Below are 18501 nucleotides of genomic sequence, written 5' to 3' on the forward strand. Positions count from 1 at the left end.
CAGACTTTTTGATCCTCTTTTCTTTTCGCTGTTCTGCTTCCGTGCTTTCGTTTATCTTGTCCTGTAAATCGCTGATTTGATCCTTTGCTTCATCCAGCCTGTAGTTCCCGAGTGTAGTCTTTCTAGTGTAGTCTTCATTTCTGATATTGTATTTGTGATTTCTGTCTGATTTTTTTTTTATGATTTCAGTGACATTTTTGATGCTTGCTATCTCTTTATTTAGGTGCTCATTGTGTCCGTCAATTGTTGTTCTAAGATCCAGAGTGTCCTAACAATCATCCTAACGATCATTATTTTAAACTCTGCATCTGGTATCTTGGTTATTTCCATCTCATTCAGTTCTTTTTCTGGAGATTTCTCTTGTTGATTCATTTGGATTACATTTTTCTTGTCTTCCCATTTTGTCTGTGTATAGACTGCTCCCTCGGGTGTGCTGTTTGTGTACTTAGCTCAGTATAGGTTTGGTGTTGTCTGCCTCCAGCTTCCAGTTGTACAGTTGTATTGTTTCTAGATCTTCTTGGGTTGGCCTCAGCTGTTTGTAATCCGCTGTGGGTACTTGTCTGCTGCTACTGTTCTTTTTGCTATTCATGTCGGTGTTTTCTATGCCTTAGCTGGGTCAGGTGTAAGGAGCCCTTTCTTAAGATACCACTCTAACTAGGGTTGTTAGGTCCTGAGCTGATGTTTTCCGTATCTGGCCACTGGATGTGCCAGCCCTGGACCTCCTGGCCGGAACCTGGTGCAGACCAGTGGGGGTCATTGTTTATGACTGGCTCTTAGCAGCCTTCTTGGAGCTATAGGCAATCCAGAATTTGTGGCTGCCTCTGCTGGGCCCAGGTGTCGTTTTAAATATCAGCTGCACTCCTAGGCTGGCTTTTATCTACTCTTGGCCTGTGTGTATGGCCTCTGTATTCCCGAGGTGTGGTCTGTCTGAGGCCTGCTGCTGCTGCCGCCTCCTCGGGTGTTTGGGCACTGGCACCACCCAGTGCGCGGGCTTGCGGGCCTCTGCACTAGCTGCCCTGCAGGCTGCCTTGCTGTGCACTGCTCCCACTGCCCCAGGTTCATTGCCGCCACCTGCCACAGCCTGGCCACCCGCCCTTTTGAGGGTACTCAGCAATGTGGAGGGGTGGGGTAGCCCTGACCTCAGTACTCAAAGCCTGTGTCCCTGTGCGCCCCCTGCTTCTAAGTGACTCTTTGCTCTCACTGGATTAGGAGAGCCTTTGGTGGGTGGGGTAATTGCTTCCCTTTGCTGGTACTGCTTCTACCAGGAAAAATGGTCACTTTAGATTTGGGGAGTGACTTAGCACAGGGGTTAGGTTGACTGTCTCCCACAGTCTCTCTCTGTGTCTCTGAGATTACACTCTCTTGCAACTCCAGTCCTCTTAGTGCTTTCTGCTCCCAGAGCCCTGGGTAAGTGGCTGTGAAGGAGGTTTTCTGCGTGGTCCCTTTAAGACAGAGCCTGGGTCTGAGAGTTCTGTCTCCCTCTCACAGACAGTAACCCGGCTCTTCTTTCATCTATATACTGTCTGTACACCTCCTCTAGTCTCTGGGGCTCCATGTTGGGGTTCTGGTCCTGTGGCTGAGGACCCACAACTCTCTGGGCAACCCACCCCACCATGAGAGACCCTCTAGGCTGCCTCTCGCTCCTGGGAGTGGGGCAGCTCTTTCCATGTCTCCACCTTTCCTACCAGCTCAGTGTGGTTCCTTCGGTGATGCTTAGTTATAGATTCCTCTTAGTTTAGTCCAAAGTTGGTTTTTCAAGGTGATTGTTCCCAAGTTAAGTTGTAATCCACTTTGGTTCTGGGAGGTGGGAGTTGTAACGTCTGCCTACTCCATCGTCATCTTCTGGTCCCCCTTAGGTCTTTCTCTTGCCTTGCTCATATCTTTTTCCTCCTATGGCTTTGAGAGGACAGAAATAATTAAAAAGAATATTAGAGAACACTTTAGGAGCAGGTCAAGCACTTGACCAATTAAAACTGGCACTTGGCTGTAGCTAGTTAATTCCTGCGGCATCGCCTGGAATTTTAAATTTTCAGTGAAGCATCGCCATCTGTTGGGCATCTCACAAACGAACGCTATCAAATTGTGTAGACCTAATTAATACATAACTCTTAGGTTGGTTGTTTTGTTTTGTTTTTGGCCTCGGGATGTGGTAAAAGTTTTACTGAGATATGAAGGGCACTGAGAACCTTAGCATTAAAGGCTATGTTTGTGTTGAACTTTGAGCAGTAATGCTAGTCTCATTCCAAGCCAAAAAAATTGACCTTTAGTCAACTGATACTTAAAGGGCAGAAGAGGGAAGCTCTTTGTTTACATTGCAAAGATGTAGGCTTTGTTTTTGTTTTGTTTTGTTTTGTATTTTTCTGAAGCTGGAAACGGGAAGGCAGTCAGACTCCCGCATGCGCCCGACCGGGATCCACCCTGCACGCCCACCAGGGGGCCATGCTCTGCCCATCTAGGGCGTGGCTCTGTCACGACCAGAGTCACTCTAGCGCCTGGGGCAGAGGCCAAGGAGCCATCCCCAGTGCCCGGGCCATCTTTTGCTCCAATGGAGCCTTGGCTGCGGGAGGGGAAGAGAGAGACAGAGAGGAAGGAAAGGGGGAGGGGTGGAGAAGCAGATGGGCACTTCTTCTGTGTGCCCTGGCCGGGAATCGAACCCAGGATTTCCGCACGCCAGGCTGACGCTCTACCACTGAGCCAGCCGGCCAGGGCCTGTAGGCTTTGTTTTTAAGAGAGGCAGTGTAGCTGACTCCAAAACCATGGTGGAGTACAAGACAACAGTAGGACTGGGACTAGAGTTGACAAGTGAGCTTCTCATCCTGAACGTAAAATGTAAGAGGCTGCAAAAAGGCTCGGTAATAAAATAGTACTTTTATGTACCATAATTTTGGACCCTTGGAAATAGGGGGAGGTTAGGGGAAATGGTAGAGGGTAGCATAAGGGGGATGGGTTACCAATAGATTCAAGAATCAGATTCTGTATTTTGTATTAAACATTATTTTCCATTTTGAGGTCAGTATCTTATTTAATGTATATATTTTTCGGTAGCATGGCGGACACCGACCTGTTTATGGAATGTGAGGAGGAGGAGCTGGAGCCATGGCAGAAAATCAGTGATGTCATTGAGGATTCTGTAGTTGAAGATTATAATTCAGTGGATAAAACTACTACAGGTAACAAAAACTTTTGATCTACATTAGTTACTCAATTGAAGGGCATTTTTTGTTAAGAAAGTGTGAGGTAGAAAAGGACTTTAAGAATTCAGGGACGCCTCATTGCGGCGCTGGTGCTACCTTTATTTTCCAGTGTCTACTTTGTAAGTGCCTCAGTTTCCTCCTACAGAAAGCTAGACACACTATTTAATTCATTAAAAACACTGAGAGTTGTTATTTACCACTATTTACCAAACATCTAGCAGTTCCCTTACCAAATGCCGTGATGAAGAAGACTGCACAGGGGCAGTGTGTGGCAGTGCCCGTTAATGTACCTTGTCAAAGCACAGGTTTCCATAGTCTTGGAGTTTTGTATTTTTCCCTTTTTTGTTTATTTTACTTTAGCTTGGTTTCATTTGTAAGCTGAATAGAATTTGCTTTATGTATGCCTTCAAGGACAGTTCACATGTTAGCTCCTCTTTCAAAAAGGTGTTGTAGGTTCAAGTTTTAGCCCTGAATTTAAAAAATAGGTGATAATCCACCCTGCCCCAATTGTACCCGTTGCTCTCTTTATTTTTATCTTCCTTGCTTTGGGGACCTGAAGATAGTGTTGATTTGGGCTGAAACGACACAGTTTAGGGTCTTATGGACGGCTTATTATACATGGTTATGAATACCAGTTGTGGTGAAAATAAACCTTTGATTCCTAGAGGTTTGCTTGAGCTGTATAAGCAATATATTCATGAGTTACGAAGTGTGAACAGAAGGCGGTATTGCCTCTCATTGGTGGAGTGAGGGACAGGTAGGAGGAGAAATAGAACAACAGCTGGATTTACAAATAAAGCAGGAACTTTTTGGATGTAGAGGCTAGCAATAAGATGTAAAGCGAAGATTAGAATAAGACCCTTCAGTGTTATCTGACCCTGCTTCCAGTGATTATGCCTCCCCTTCCCCACAGTTTCTGTGAGCCAGCAGCCAGTCTCGGTTCCAGTGCCCATCGCCGCGCATGCTTCTGTTGCTGGGCACCTCTCTACATCCACCACTGTTAGTAGCAGCGGGGCACAGAACAGCGACAGTGCAAAGAAGACACTTGTCACATTAATTGCCAACAACAATGGTAAGTGAGATTACTGGGAAATTCTTAATTGAGCTAGAGGGGTGAGAGAATAAAAAAGGTCTTAGGAACAAGCTATACCTGTTTAGCTTTAGGTACTGATATTGTTCCATTAGTTGGAGAATGAATTTAGTAATGATTTTCTGATAGGCAAGTGAGTCAGTAGGTGGTGCTGTTCCTTCGAGGCAGTGCTGAATTGATGATGGTGTTTCAAGTTGGAGTGCAGCTGATTTCTTGCTGCTGATAATTTCTAGGAGAGAAAATGTAAACCCCAAATTTGTAACAAAGAGATCTGGGTTGAGGCTTAAATTTTTTTTTTTTTTAATTAGAAGAGCCTCACTAATTTGCTAAGAATCTTCCCAGGGCAGATTTATTTTGTATTTTTTTTTCTGAAAGATTCATTTGGTTATTGGCTCCTGGGTATGGAAGATAGGATAGAGTTGTTGTCCGCCTGAAGGAAATGGTGAAAGGTAGTGTTTTTAGTGTATTTATTGACTAGAGAAATTATATAGTATTGGATTTTATTTAATTTCTGATGACTGTTTCTACACTCTGAAGATGAGTCAGTGGGAAATTATGGGTTAGGACTCAAAACTAGAAATAAGCTTCTTCATAGAATCATTGCATTGCTGCAAAGGACTGTTTTTAAAATTGTTTTACTTTCCTTAAAAATAAAATAGCCCTGGCCTAATGGCTTAGTTGGTTAGAGCATTATTCCAAAGTGCGGAGGTTACTGGTTCGAGCCCTGGTAAGGGCACATACAGGAACAGATTAATGTTTCTGTCTCACTTTCTCTCTCCCCCCTCTCTAAAATAATAATAATAATAATAAATAAAACGGGAAGTTGAGAATGAGAGAATTCTATACATATAGACCTTGGTTGTTTTTTTTTAGAGAGAGAGAGTCAGAGAGAGGGATAGATAGGGACAGACAGAAACAGAGTTGAGAAGCATCAATCATCAGTTTTTCGTTGCGACACCTTAGTTGTTCATTGATTGCTTTCTCATATGTGCCTTGACCATGGGTCTTCAGCAGACTGAGTAACCCCTTGCTCGAGCCAGTGACCTTGGTCCAAGCTGGTGAGCTTTGCTCCAACCCAATGAGCCCGCGCTCAAACTGGCGACCTCGGGCTCTCGAACCTGTGTCCTCCACATCCCAGTCCGATGCTCTATCCACTGTGCCACCGCCTGGTCAGGCTATAACTTGTTAACAGTCATTTTTTATTTCCTTTTAAAAATTAAAATAGCTTTATTAATACAAGAATAATATGTGCATTGTAGAAAAAGTAAGCAGAAAGAAATAAAAGGAAAAAAATTTTAAACTATTACCTCACTTTCTGGATATAATAATTTGTAACTTATTCAGTACATATATACTTTTCTATACCTCTACAAAAATGGATCATACTTTTTGTCCAATATATAGTGAATATCTTCTCAATTACTAAATATTTAGCATTTTTGAATACTACTTTACTTGGTTGGCTGGTATAACAATAGGTTGCTGTTAATGTTTCTATTATCTTTACTTCATTTGTTCCAAGAATACAGAACTAAATGTCAAAATGTTGGATAAAAGGTTAAAACTTTAAGAATTTTGGTGAATATTTTTTCTTGGATTGGATATCTGGAAATGTTGGGTCAGTTTATATTTCCATTAGAAGTACATATGGTGTTTTTACTTTTGGCTATAACCACTTATTTCCCTATTGTTAAACATTTATTATAGTCCCAGTTTTTTGTGATTACTAATCACTGTGGTGACCATTTTCAGGCATTTTTCTCACTCACTGTATAAGCATATCTGTGGTATAAAGTGAGATTGTTGGGCAGGCATTTCAAATTTGATTGATACTATCAAATAACCCTAGTGGTTGCTCTAAATAAGTGCCCACCTGTAGTTCTTTCTCTATATTGCTGCCAACTTTAAGTACATATTATCAAACTGAAATCTTTATAATTTCCATAGGTATTTTTTTCAATCTTTGGGTACTAAAAATACTCATTTTTTTTTTATCGTAGAAAATCCTTAGATTTTTTTCAATTTACATATAGGGACTCACATATATAAAGATAAGGTACCACTACCTAGAGAATTTTTTTATTCTTACAGATGTGGAAACAGGCCTAGAGAGAGTAAATAATTTGCTTAAGTTAAATATTTGGTAAGTGACTAACCTGGAGTTGAATTATCTAGACTTTAAAGGTTGTGGCCTTTGCATTGTATTTTATTGCTTTCTTTGGTTTCTCTTAAAATAATCTATCAAGTTCTGTTAGTAATCAGTTTAGCTAAACTTTTCTTTCATCTGAGACTTCTAAGGCCTTTGATAAACATCTCATAACCTAGTCTCCTTAACTTCTTGAATAGACTCAATTCCTGAGCCCACCTAAGGACCTGTGTGCAAAATTTTAAGTGTACAGTGTATGTAAGTGGATTTTATTTATTTCAGAAACTTCTAGTATTTATTTATTTTTATTTATTCATTTTAGAGAGGAGAGGGGGAGAGAGAGAGAGAGAGAGAAGAGACAGAGAGAGAGAAGGGGGGGAGGAGCTGGAAGCATCAACTCCCATATGTGCCTTGACCAGGCAAGCCCAGGGTTTCGAACCGGCGACCTCAGCATTTCCAGGTTGATGCTTTATCCACTGCGCCACCACAGGTCAGGCTAGTATTTAAAATATGTTAATCCAAGTTCATGGTTAAAAAAATGGGTATATACTGGTAACCACAGTTATATATGTCTGTGTATTCTTCTAAAAACTGTGCATAGATAAGCACACATTAATAGGTCCAATTTGTGTAGCCTTTTTATTTTTTTGTGTGTACATAAAATTCTGTAACTTTTTTTATCACATAATTCTTGGAATACTAGTGTAAGTGTGGAGTACCAGGTTCTTTAGAAAGCTGGAAAAGTTGTTTGTTTTCCTGCTCCCCACTTCCCTTTTAAAATACAGTAGTTGTGAAAACCATTCTGGCTCCTGGTTACCAACAGTTACCTTCTCCAGTAATTATATTTTAAAAGACTGTCCTTTTTAGACATTGATTGGCTTTTATAATTTACCCGTTTCTCTTAGTTTCTTTGCCCTCTCTTCACAAAAAGCGTGTTTTTTGTTTTGACTCTTCATTTTAAGGAACATTTATATATATGTGGGAGGGAAGCCAGGGGTTGGGAAACAGTAGGAGCGCATTGATAATATTTATAATGGCCTAGATCGAAACTGGGTGGTGTTTGTTTTATCATTATATGTTTATAACTTAAATTTATGTAACATTTTTAATTTTTTAAGTTTTCTGTTGATTTGAGAGAGAGAGAAAGATGAGATGGGGAAAGGGGAAGTAGGGGGGATAGAGGAAGAGAGAGACAGAGAGAGTAAGAGAAGCATCTACTCATTGTTCCACTTAGTTCCATTTAGTTATGTACTTATTGGTTGTATCTCATATGTACCCTGACCAGGGATGGAGTGCGCAACCTGGGTGTGCTGGGATGATGCTCTATCCATTGAGTCACCTGGCCAGTGCCTTAAATTTATGTAATATTTTATATGAATCAAATGTTATAATTAAGATAAAGATTATTTTATTTATTTTAGAGAGAGAGGGAGAGAGAGACAGGGACAGGAAGGGGGAGAGATGAGAAGCATCAACTCGTAGTTGTGTCACTTTAGTTATTCATTGATTGTTTTCTCATGTGTGCCTTAACCTGGGGATTCCAGCTGAGACAGTGTTGCCTTGCTCAAGCCAGCGACCATGGGATTGTGTGTGTGATCCCATGCTCAAGCTGGCAACCTTGTGCTGAAGCTGAGGACCTTGTGCTCAAGCTGATGAGCTTGCACTTAAGCTGGTGACCTCTGGATTTCGAACCTGGGTCCTCAGGGACCCAGGTTGATGCTGTTTCCACTGCGCCATCACCTGGTCAGGCAAGGTAAAGATTATTTTAAAAGAACTAATGAGCCCTGGCTGATAACTCACTCAGTTGGTTAGAGCATCATTCCAAAGTGCAGAGGTTGCCAGTTTGATTCTGGTCAGAGCACATACAGGAACCTAATCTATGTTCCTGCCTCTCTCCACCCCTTTATTTCTTTCTTGCTAAAATCAATTAAAAAAAAAAGAATGGAAGGGAAATGGACACAATTTTGTTCTGTACTCCAGAATACCTAGTGTTCCACGGAGTGTGAAATTGGTTTTTTTAAAAAAATGAAATTCTTTCATAGACAATAGGGGGAGAATAGTTATTTTTCTCTTTTTTTTGTGTGTGTGTGGTTTTTTTTTTTTTTGTGAGAGAGAGACAAGGAGGGAGAGATGAGATACATTAACTCATAGTTGTACTACCTTAGTTGTTCAAAGATTGCTTTCTTGTGTGCTTTGACTGAGGGGCACCAGCTGAGCCAGTGACTCCTTGCTCAAACCAGCAACTTTTGGGCTCAAGTCAGTGACCGTGGGGTCATATCTGTGATCCCACGCTCAAGCCAGCAACCCTGTGCTCAACTGGCAACCTCAGGGTTTCGAATCTGGGTCCTCAGCATCCCAGGCCAATGCTCTATCTACTGTGCCACTGCCTGGTCATATGGGAAAGAAGACTTGTTGTTTTTTTAAACAAATGATACTAACTAGGACAACTAGCTGGATAGTTTTCCACGTTGAAAAAAATGTTCTGCCACCTCTATCTCATACCATTAACAAATACTAACTGCAAATGATAAAAGACCTAAATGTAAGAGCTAAAACTATAAAACTCTTAGAAGCAAACATAGGTGTAAATCTTTATGACCTTGATTTAGGCATTGGTTCTTAGATGGTGCACCGGAAATATAAAAATACAGAAAAATTAGATTCATTGGACTTGATAAAAATTAAAACCTTTTATGCTCCAAGGGCACAATCAAGAAAACATGCAACCCACAGAATGGGAGAAAAATTTTGCAAATAGTATATCTGATAAGTGATTTGTATTTAGACCAGTGGTAGTCACCCTGGTCCCTACCGCCCACTAGTGGGCGTTCCAGCTTTTATGGTGGGTGGTAGCAGAGCAACCAAAAAGATAGATTTAACTATAGTAAGTTGTTTTATAAAGATTTATTCTGCCAAACTTAGCGAAAATCCGACATAAAGTACTTGTTAAGTAATTATTATTATATGCTTTAACTTGCTGTAACTCTGCTTTATTAATTTTATAAAGTAAAGTTACTTCCCTATTTTATAAATCACCATTACTGTGGAACCGGTGGGCAGTTAGAAAATTTTACTACTAACAGAGATACAAAAATGGGCTGTAGATTTAAAAAGGTTGACTATCCCTGATCTAGACTATTTAAGAAACTAGTATAACCCAGTAATAAAGACAAATAATCCAATTTTTTAAATGGGCAAAGGATCTGGTCTGAGCTGTGGTGGCGCAGTGGATAGAGCATCAACCTGGAAAGCTGAGGTCGCTGGTTCAAATTCTCAGTCTTGCCCAGTCAAGACACATACAAGAAGCAATTGTGAGTTAATGCTTCCCACTCCTCTCCTTCAACCTTTTCTCTCTCTTCCTCCTCTCTCTAAAATAGTAAATAAAATCTAAAAAAAAAAGTAAATGGGCAAAGGATCTGAATAGACATTTCTCCAAAGAAGATATGTAAATGGAAGATAAACACATGAAAAGATATTCAACATCATTAGTGATTAGGGGAAATGCACAGCAAAACTACAGTGAGATACACCACTTTACACCCACTATAGTAAAAAAGATGGACAGTGACAAGTGTGGGAACATTGGAACTTTGATATACTGTACTGATATATGCTACAACTTGAATGAAACATGAAAACACGACACCAAGTGAAATCAGACACTAAGGCCCCATATTGTATGACTTTTATTTATATAAAGAATCCATAATAGGCAAATCCATGGAGACTAAAAATAGACTAGTGGTTGCCAGGGCTGGAGGAGAGGAGAATGAGTAATAACTACTAATGGGTGGAAGTTTCTTTCTGAGGTGATGTTTGCACAAACCTTGTGACTATACCTTTGAATTGCACACTTAAATGAGTGATATATATGGATAGTATGTGGATTGTATTTTTAAAAGAAATTTTTCATGAGAGAGACAGACAGGAAGGGAGAGAGATGACAAGCATTACTCATAGTAGTCTTATTTTAGTTATTCATTGATTGCTTCTCACATGTGCCTTGACTGAGGGGCTCAAGCTGAGCCAGTGAGTCCTTTCTCAAGCCAGCGACCTTGGTCTTCAAGCCAGCGACTTTGGTCTTCAAGCCAGTGACCTTTGATCTTCATCCAGAGACCTTTGGGCTTCAAGCCAGTGACCTTTGGGCTCAAGCCAGCAACCATGGAATCATATCTATGATCCCATGCTCAAGCCAATAGCCCACACTCAAGCCAGATGAGCCCGCATTCAATCTGGCGACCTTGGGGTTTTGAACCTGGGTCCTCAATGTCCTAGGTCTACACTCCATGCACTGCGCCACCACCGGTCAAGCAGATTATTTTCAGTAAAGCTTTTTTTCTTTTTTTTATAAAAGAAAAGTGTTAAGAATAAAATATTGGAACATTTTACTATTCTTTTTACTCTTCAGCATTTGTAAATTATTCCTATAGCTTTGATTATATGTTTGCATTGGAAAGAAACATAAAATGAAATAAACCACTGCTTGCTTTTGAGCTGTAAAAGATGTGAATTTAATGTTACAGACTTCTTTCTGCATAACTGATTATGATTTTCAACTCCATTTTAGCTCTCTTATCTCTGGGTTTTAAGGTTGTGTAAATAAAATTACAAGAATGAAGGAAAAAATCAAGACCTTCAGATTTGGGAAAGAAACAAAATATAAGAGAAGCTGCTGTGAATCTCCTTCACTTATTAACCAGTTGATGGCTGTAGTACCTAGTTTATGTATTGAGAGCTAACTTAGAGTCAGGCGGTTGGTTGGGCTATTCTATTCTATTCTATTCTATTCTATTCTATTCTATTCTATTCTATTCTATTCTATTCTATTCTATTCTATTCTATTCCATTCCATTCTATTCTATTCTATTCATTCAGTGACAGAGACAGAGAGAGTCAGAGAGAGAGAGGGACAGACAGGAAGGGAGAGAGATGAGAAGCATCAGTTCTACGTTGCGGCACCTTAGTTGTTTTTGATTGCTTTCTCATATGTGCTTTGGCCAGGGGGGTTACAGCAGACTGGGTGACCCGTTGCTCGAGCCAGTGACTTTTGGCTCAAGCTGGTGGTGAGCCTTGCTCAAACCAGATGAACCTGCACTCAAGCTGGTGACCTCGCGGTCTCAAACTTGGGTCCTCCGCATCCTGATTCGACGCTCTATCCACTGCGCCACTGCCCGGTCAGGCAGTAATTTTTTTAAAGGCTTTTTTTTTAAAGCCTTGAATTCTGATTGCCTCTATGAAAGAGGCAATTTCCTCTAGAAATTAAACTTCATATAACCTTTGAATTGTCAGGATTTCTTTGAAAAAATAATTAATATAAATGCACAAATCATTTAAAAATTCATTAGAATTAGAATTTTTTTAAAGTTTTTTTTTTTTTTTTAAGCACAAGAAAGAGATAGGCAAGGAGAGAGATCAGAAGCATCAACTCATAGTTGTGGTATCTTAGTTGCTCACTGATTGCTTTTTCATATATGCCTTGACTTGGGGGGCTCCAGCTATGCCAGTGACCTTTGGGCTTAAGCCAGTGACCATGGGGTCATGTCTATGATCCCATGCTCAAGCTAATGAGCCTGTACTTAAGCCAGATGAGCCTGCGCTCAAGCCAGTGACCTTGGGGTTTTGAACCTGGGTCCTCAGTGTCCCAGGCTGACGCTCTATATACTGCGCCACTGTCTGGTCAGGCAGAGTTAGAATTATTAGAATTCATTCAAATAATTTATGAGAAATTATTAAAAATAATATGTATACTTTAGTTTACCTAATGTGATTTGTCGTAAGCTGGCTTTTGCTTTCAGTTGAATTATGAATCTCATCTGGGTTTAGAAGTCCACTTTAAAAATCTTTTTTTTAAAGTTTTCATTGCATTGAGAGAGAGAGAGGGAGAGAGAGAGAAAGACAGAGAGAGAAAGAGGAGAGGAGATGGCACAAAGGGGCGGGGGAAAGAGAGAGGGAGAGAAGCAGCATCAACTCGTTGCTCCCCTTAGATGTTCCATTTAGTTGTGCACTCATTGATTGCCTCGTACATGTCCTCACCAGGGATAAAACTTGTAACCTCTGTGTACCAGGACAATGCTTTATGTATTAAGCCACCGGGCTAGGGCAGAAGTCCACTTTTTTGTTTGCACTATATTTTTGGAAAAGTCCTAGCAATATACCAAAATTCAAACATGACCTTAAAATGCTGGGGTTGACATTCTTTATAACAGTAGAGTTTGTGCAGATTTTATGGAAACTTTGCCTGTCTTTTGAGACTTGCAAATACTAGTTGATTTCACATAGATGCAGAACATTTCCATCATTTCTTCCTGTATTTAGTTGGAATGTTGAGGTCAGTGATTATCTTAATAATTTTTAGGCTTAGATAAATAGTAATTTTTTTCATCCTAGCAGTGAAAATAATGAATAAAAAATACATGTTTTTTGGGGTTTTTAAAAAAAATTTTTTTTTTTTCCTGAAGCTGGAAATGGGGAGAGACAGTCAGACAGACTCCCGCATGTGCCCGACCGGGATCCACCCGGCACGCCCACCAGGGGCAACGCTCTGCCCACCAGGGGGCGATGCTCTGCCCCTCCGGGGCGTTGCTCTGTTGCGACCAGAGCCACTCCAGCGCCTGGGGCAGAGGCCAAGGAGCCATCCCCAGCGCCCGGGCCATCTTTGCTCCAATGGAGCCTCGGCTGCGGGAGGGGAAGAGAGAGAGACAGAGAGGAAGGAGAGGGGGGGGGTGGAGAAGCAGATGGGTGCTTCTCCTGTGTGCCCTGGCCGGGAATCGAACCCGGGACCTCTGCACGCCAGGCCGACGCTCTACCACTGAGTCAACCGGCCAGGGCGCATAAAATTTTTTTATAGAGACAGAGAGTTAGAGAGAGGGATAGACAGGAAAAGAGAGAGATGAGAAGCATCAAGCATCAGTTTTTCATTGCGACACCTTAGTTGTTCATTGATTGCTTTCTCATATGTGCATTGACCATGGGCCTTCAGCAGACCGAGTAACCCCGTGCTTGCGCCAGTGACCTTGGATCCAAGCTGGTGAGCTTTGCTCAAGCCAGATGAGCCCGTGCTGGCAACCTCGGGGTCTCGAACCTGGGTTCTCCACATCCCAGTCCGACGCTCCATCCACTGTGCCACCGCCTGGTCAGGCAGAAAATACATGTTTTTATTTTGTCAGTATTTTTAATCATAGGTTGTAAAGGGGTAAAAGCTAGATGGAGATCCTATAGATTAAGAAAGTTAAGAGGTGTACATCAGTTACACTTTTATGTGAACTCTTTTGTAACCTGATTCAAACAAACTCTTTAAAATAAAATACTGCAATTGTCAGTTTGAATTCTGACTTGGTATTTGATACTAAAGAATTATTATGTATTTAAGTTTATTGAGTATAATTGACCAATATAATTGCAACACATTTAAAATGTACTCATGGTGATTTGATATACATTGTGAAAGGATTTTATCTAGTTAATTAACACAGTCATCAGCTCATTATATTTTGGAAAGGGAAGAGTGAGAACATTTCAAGTTCTATTCTCAGCAAATTTCAATTATATAAGATAATGTTATTAACTATAGTCACAGGAATTATTATGTTTTTTGGAGTGATAATGGTGTTGATATTTGCTCTTTTGTACATTTATCTTGAGATATATTGAAATATTTATAGGTGAAATGATACGATCTATAACTTGTTCAAAATAATTTGGGCACTGGTAAGTTAGTGGAAGGTACAGATGAAATAAGATTGGCTAATTGTTGAAACTTGGTGGTGGGACATGGGATTCATTATAGTGTTCTATTTTTATGTATTTTTTAACTTTTCCATAATCAAACATTAAAATTTAAAATATATATAGTCAATAAATTACCAGTATAATTAGCATAGAAATAACTTGTTGGAATTTTTTTTATCTGTGAAGTTCGATGATCACTAGTCCACTGGCCTAGTAACTGTCAGGGTCTAGTCCACTGATGGGCTCTCAATTTCTGGGATTATGTAGGACAAGCCACTCTTGGCCATTAACAGCCACCTATATACCCACTCTGCTGGTCTTGCTTTGTAGCTAACTGCAGTGACTATTTGTCAAGTAGAACATAAAGTTCAGAAGAGCCATTTCATTCTGGTGATTTGAGGTAAAAAATTGAAGCATTTATTTTGCTTTAATCTTTGATTAAAGTATATTGGCTCTCCCAAATTTTCTATCTGGTGTTAGAATATTTGTAAATTAGGAAATGTAGTATTGAGGATTTTATAGCCAAATGTAATACATAGAAGACTTGAAAACATTTACAAAATCGCTTTTCTTACAAATGAAAAAGAATTTAAATATTTCAATAATAATTAGTCCATTTTATTAATGTTTACTTATTATTTATTCATGAATGAATCATTATCTTCTTAAGTCATATCATTTTTATTTGATGTTTAGTTTTTGACCAGGTCTTTTCTTTATCAGTCTTGGTGACATAAAGAGAAAAATGGTATCCTATCAATCTGTGTTCCCATATCTATAAAAGACCATGGTTACTTAGTCTTTGCATTTCTGAGATTTGACTCACTAGGAAGAAATGCCATTCTTTAAATTCTCTATACTTGGCTGAATTAATGTTCATTTCTTTTTCGTTTCTTTTCTTTTTTTTTTTAGAGACAGGAAGGGAGCATTAATTTATAGTTGTGTCACTTGAGTTGTTCATTGATTGCTTTCTCATACGTGTCTTGACCTGGGTGCTCTAGCTGAGCCAGTGACCCCTTGCTCAAGCCAGCAACAATGGGGTCATGTCTATAATCCCACCTTTAAGTTGGCTACTCTGTGCTCAAGCGGATGAGCCTGCACTCAAGCTGGCGACCTCGGGGTTTCAAACTTGGGTACTCAGAATCCCAGGTTGATGCTCTATCCACTGTGCCACCACCTGGTCAGGCATGAATTAATGTTTGTTGATGACTATTCCTTTTGTAAAAAAAATTAGATGGGTTAACAGCAAATTACATTCTGACAAAAAATAGGTTTTACATAGTTAATATATGGTGTTCTTGTTTTTTTTTTAAGAAAAACATGTTATTTTGTTTGCTGATTTGTTATGGGGAGACTATGTGTGGTCATTTAAATAGTGACTCTGAGTGATGGGTAAGTAGAAAGTTAATTAAGATGTCCCTAGTTAAGATATATAGGGGAGATGTTACTGTACCTCTCCTACCTATCTGTTTTTCTGTTAGTTGTAGATTGGGGTGAAGCTTAAATTTTTGGTGAGTTTGGTGACATTAAACCTGAGGTGAGTGACAGTCTTGGGTATTTCGATATTCAGCACACCTTTTTTTTTTTTACCTAAGATTGTAATGTTTCTTATAAAATGTGGGTTTGCTTTCTGTTACATTCATTTTTTTCCCTCCCTTTTACTCTTTAGCTGGCAATTCTTTGGTCCAGCAAGGTGGACAGCCGCTCATCCTAACCCAGAATCCAGCTCCAGGTCTGGGCACAATGGTTAGTCAACCAGTACTGAGGCCTGTCCAGGTCATGCAGAATGCCAATCATGTGACCAGCTCCCCTGTGGCCTCCCAACCAATATTCATCACTACACAGGTGAGTAGGACTCAGAATTCTGGGACTGGGACTATGAACCTTTGGAGACTCTGCCTTAGAGTCTTGAGCATCATAAGAAATGTTTCTGAGTCCTGTCTTTTGTCCTGGATTTCTCTTTTGCTGTTTTGTGATTTGATGCTGACCTTTGTAGAAAGTCTAACATAGCTTACAGCTGGGTAATTTCCTCTTCATACCCCTTAAAGGGCTATTAAGTAAGTGATTTGAAGTCTGGGCAATAATTAGTGGAAAAACTGGATTCAGAAACCTTAGGCCTTGGCCCTCAAGGCTTCTTGCCCTTTGGGCTGTTTTTCTTAAAATGGGGTAAGTTGACTTTTGGAACATATGAAATTGGTGAAGTGCTGGAAACCTGTTAGAAGGGAAGAACGATGACTTAATATATGATGTGAATTGAAATGGAAAGCCTAATGCTGAACATGGGGTGTAAAAGCAAAGGCTTTCTTTGCCTGTGGCTTCTTGAGTTGCAGACTCTTCTTTAGAAATTTGCCAAGAATTTATGGCTTTTTAGGTGAACTTTAGGAACAATTTTTAAAAATTGTATGTTGAATCACTGTAGAGAATAGTTGGGGTTATTTATTTATTTTTCTCTTCTATGTCTTTAACAGTTTGGGGGCCAGCCTTTGGTTTAAGCTGAGATTATCTTAAGCAGTAGGTTTTCGTTTTTGCTCATGTACCAAAATTTATTCTTCAGTTTTGATATTATGCCACTCAAAAGTTTGCCAAAGTTCCTAAAATTTCCATCTCATTTAAAAGCTCTAGAGATAGAGACCATTAGGTAAGATTATGGGAATTTTGGGGATGTAGGCCTTACTGCAGTCTCTGCTAGTGTCAGCTGGTCTCCATGTTAAAGATCACTTTGCTTTTTGATGCAGGGCTTTCCTGTAAGAAATGTCCGGCCTGTACAAAATGCAATGAATCAGGTTGGGATTGTGTTGAACGTACAGCAAGGCCAAACGGTTAGACCAATTACACTAGTTCCAGGTAAGGAAAATGTCTGCCCACGTGGAATAAACTCAGATCCTGAAGATTAATTTTTATTGTCTCAAAATACTCTAGGTCATTTAAAAAATATATTTAAGGAAAATCAAAAAATACAAAAATCATATTGATTTAAGTCTTTTTTCCCCCAATTTATTTATTTATTTATTTATTTATTTATTTATTTATTTTTACAGAGACAGAGAGAGAGTCAGAGTGAGGGATAGACAGGGACGGACAGACAGACAGGAACGGAGAGATGAGAAGCATCAATCATTAGTTTTTCGTTGCGCACCCGACACCTTAGTTGTTCGTTGATTGCTCTCTCATATGTACCTTGACCGTGGGCCTTCAGCAGACTGAGTAACCCCCTGCTTGAGCCAGCGACCTTGGGTCCAAGCTGGTGAATTTTTGCTCAAACCAGATGAGCCTGCGCTCAAGCTGGCGACCTCGGGGTCTCGAAACTGGGTCCTTCCGCATCCCAGTCTGACGCTCTATCCACTGCGCCACCGCCTGGTCAGGCTTAAGTCTGGTTTTTTTGAAAACTGTTTCTAACCTTTGGCCAGGGTGGTGGTTTTATTTATTTTTCTTTTTAACTTTTACCACCCTTCATGAAGTAGTAAAATAGGATTTATGTAGTTATTTTCATGTTTCTCATGTTTTAGTGAGCTATGAAGTTTGTTTTCCTGATGGATTATCATTAACACAAACTCCCAAATTCTGTATTCCTTATAATTCCAGTCACATACATGGTGGGATTGTAAACTTTAATTTGCTTTAATTTTATAGTATAGATTTTTGGGTAGAAATTAAACAAATGACATACCCTTTGAGAATAAATATTGCCAATGACTAGTCAGTATTTATTGTAAGAAACAAGTGAAAGATAATTTTTAAAAATCTTATAATTTTCTCCCAGTTCCTTATTTAGTATCTAACTTTACTATAATTCAGGCCAAAAAAGAATATCTCACTCGAGTTGTTGTAAGAGTATCTCTGTAGCTTATGTTTTTGTCCTTGGTCTCTGAGCCCACAGAGTATTTTTGGCCTTCAGTCTGTTGAGTTTATCCTATCTGGTTCTGATATTTCTTAAATATATGCCAGTGGGATTGTCTGTAGCTAAGCCAGGAGACTCATGTATGGGACATCCTAGTTAGAGTGGCATAATCAGTCTTTGTTTGAGGTTATATAAGAGAGTGGAAGATTCCTTTAGTATTCTGAGAAAGCAGGATTGCCTTTTTCAGGACCAAGTCTACCCTTTGGGCCTATTATACCCATACTGCCTCCTACTCTATACCCATTCTTTCTCTTCCAATACCAAGGTCAAGCTCCTTGTGATTATATTCTTAGAATAGAAAAGGCAGTATGGTAAGGTGTTTTGGGAGGAACACCTTCAGTTTAATGTTTTTAGGCCTGGTTTTTAGACTAATTTACATTATTGGCTTGCATGCCTATTGCTTTCTTAAACATTAGAATCTATCTTATTCTTGGTAACCTCTGAT

The 18501-nt window shown here is 39.8% G+C and overlaps 1 protein-coding gene across 3 annotated transcripts in view; it reads left to right on the top strand.

Moving 5' to 3' along the window:
• POGZ (pogo transposable element derived with ZNF domain) overlaps positions 1–18501 on the top strand; it is a 70576-nt gene that overhangs the window by 24024 nt on the left and 28051 nt on the right. For all 3 annotated transcript variants that reach the window (XM_066262136.1, XM_066262134.1, XM_066262135.1), the window contains exons 2-5: positions 3046–3170; positions 4108–4266; positions 15828–16003; positions 16894–17002. In XM_066262136.1, the coding sequence (XP_066118233.1) occupies positions 3047–3170; positions 4108–4266; positions 15828–16003; positions 16894–17002 (568 nt within the window). In that variant the 5' untranslated portion in view covers position 3046. The remainder of the gene's footprint in view (positions 1–3045; positions 3171–4107; positions 4267–15827; positions 16004–16893; positions 17003–18501) is intronic.

The sequence above is a fragment of the Saccopteryx bilineata genome, chromosome 2 (assembly GCF_036850765.1).
Source record: "Saccopteryx bilineata isolate mSacBil1 chromosome 2, mSacBil1_pri_phased_curated, whole genome shotgun sequence".
Lineage (NCBI taxonomy): Eukaryota > Metazoa > Chordata > Mammalia > Chiroptera > Emballonuridae > Saccopteryx > Saccopteryx bilineata.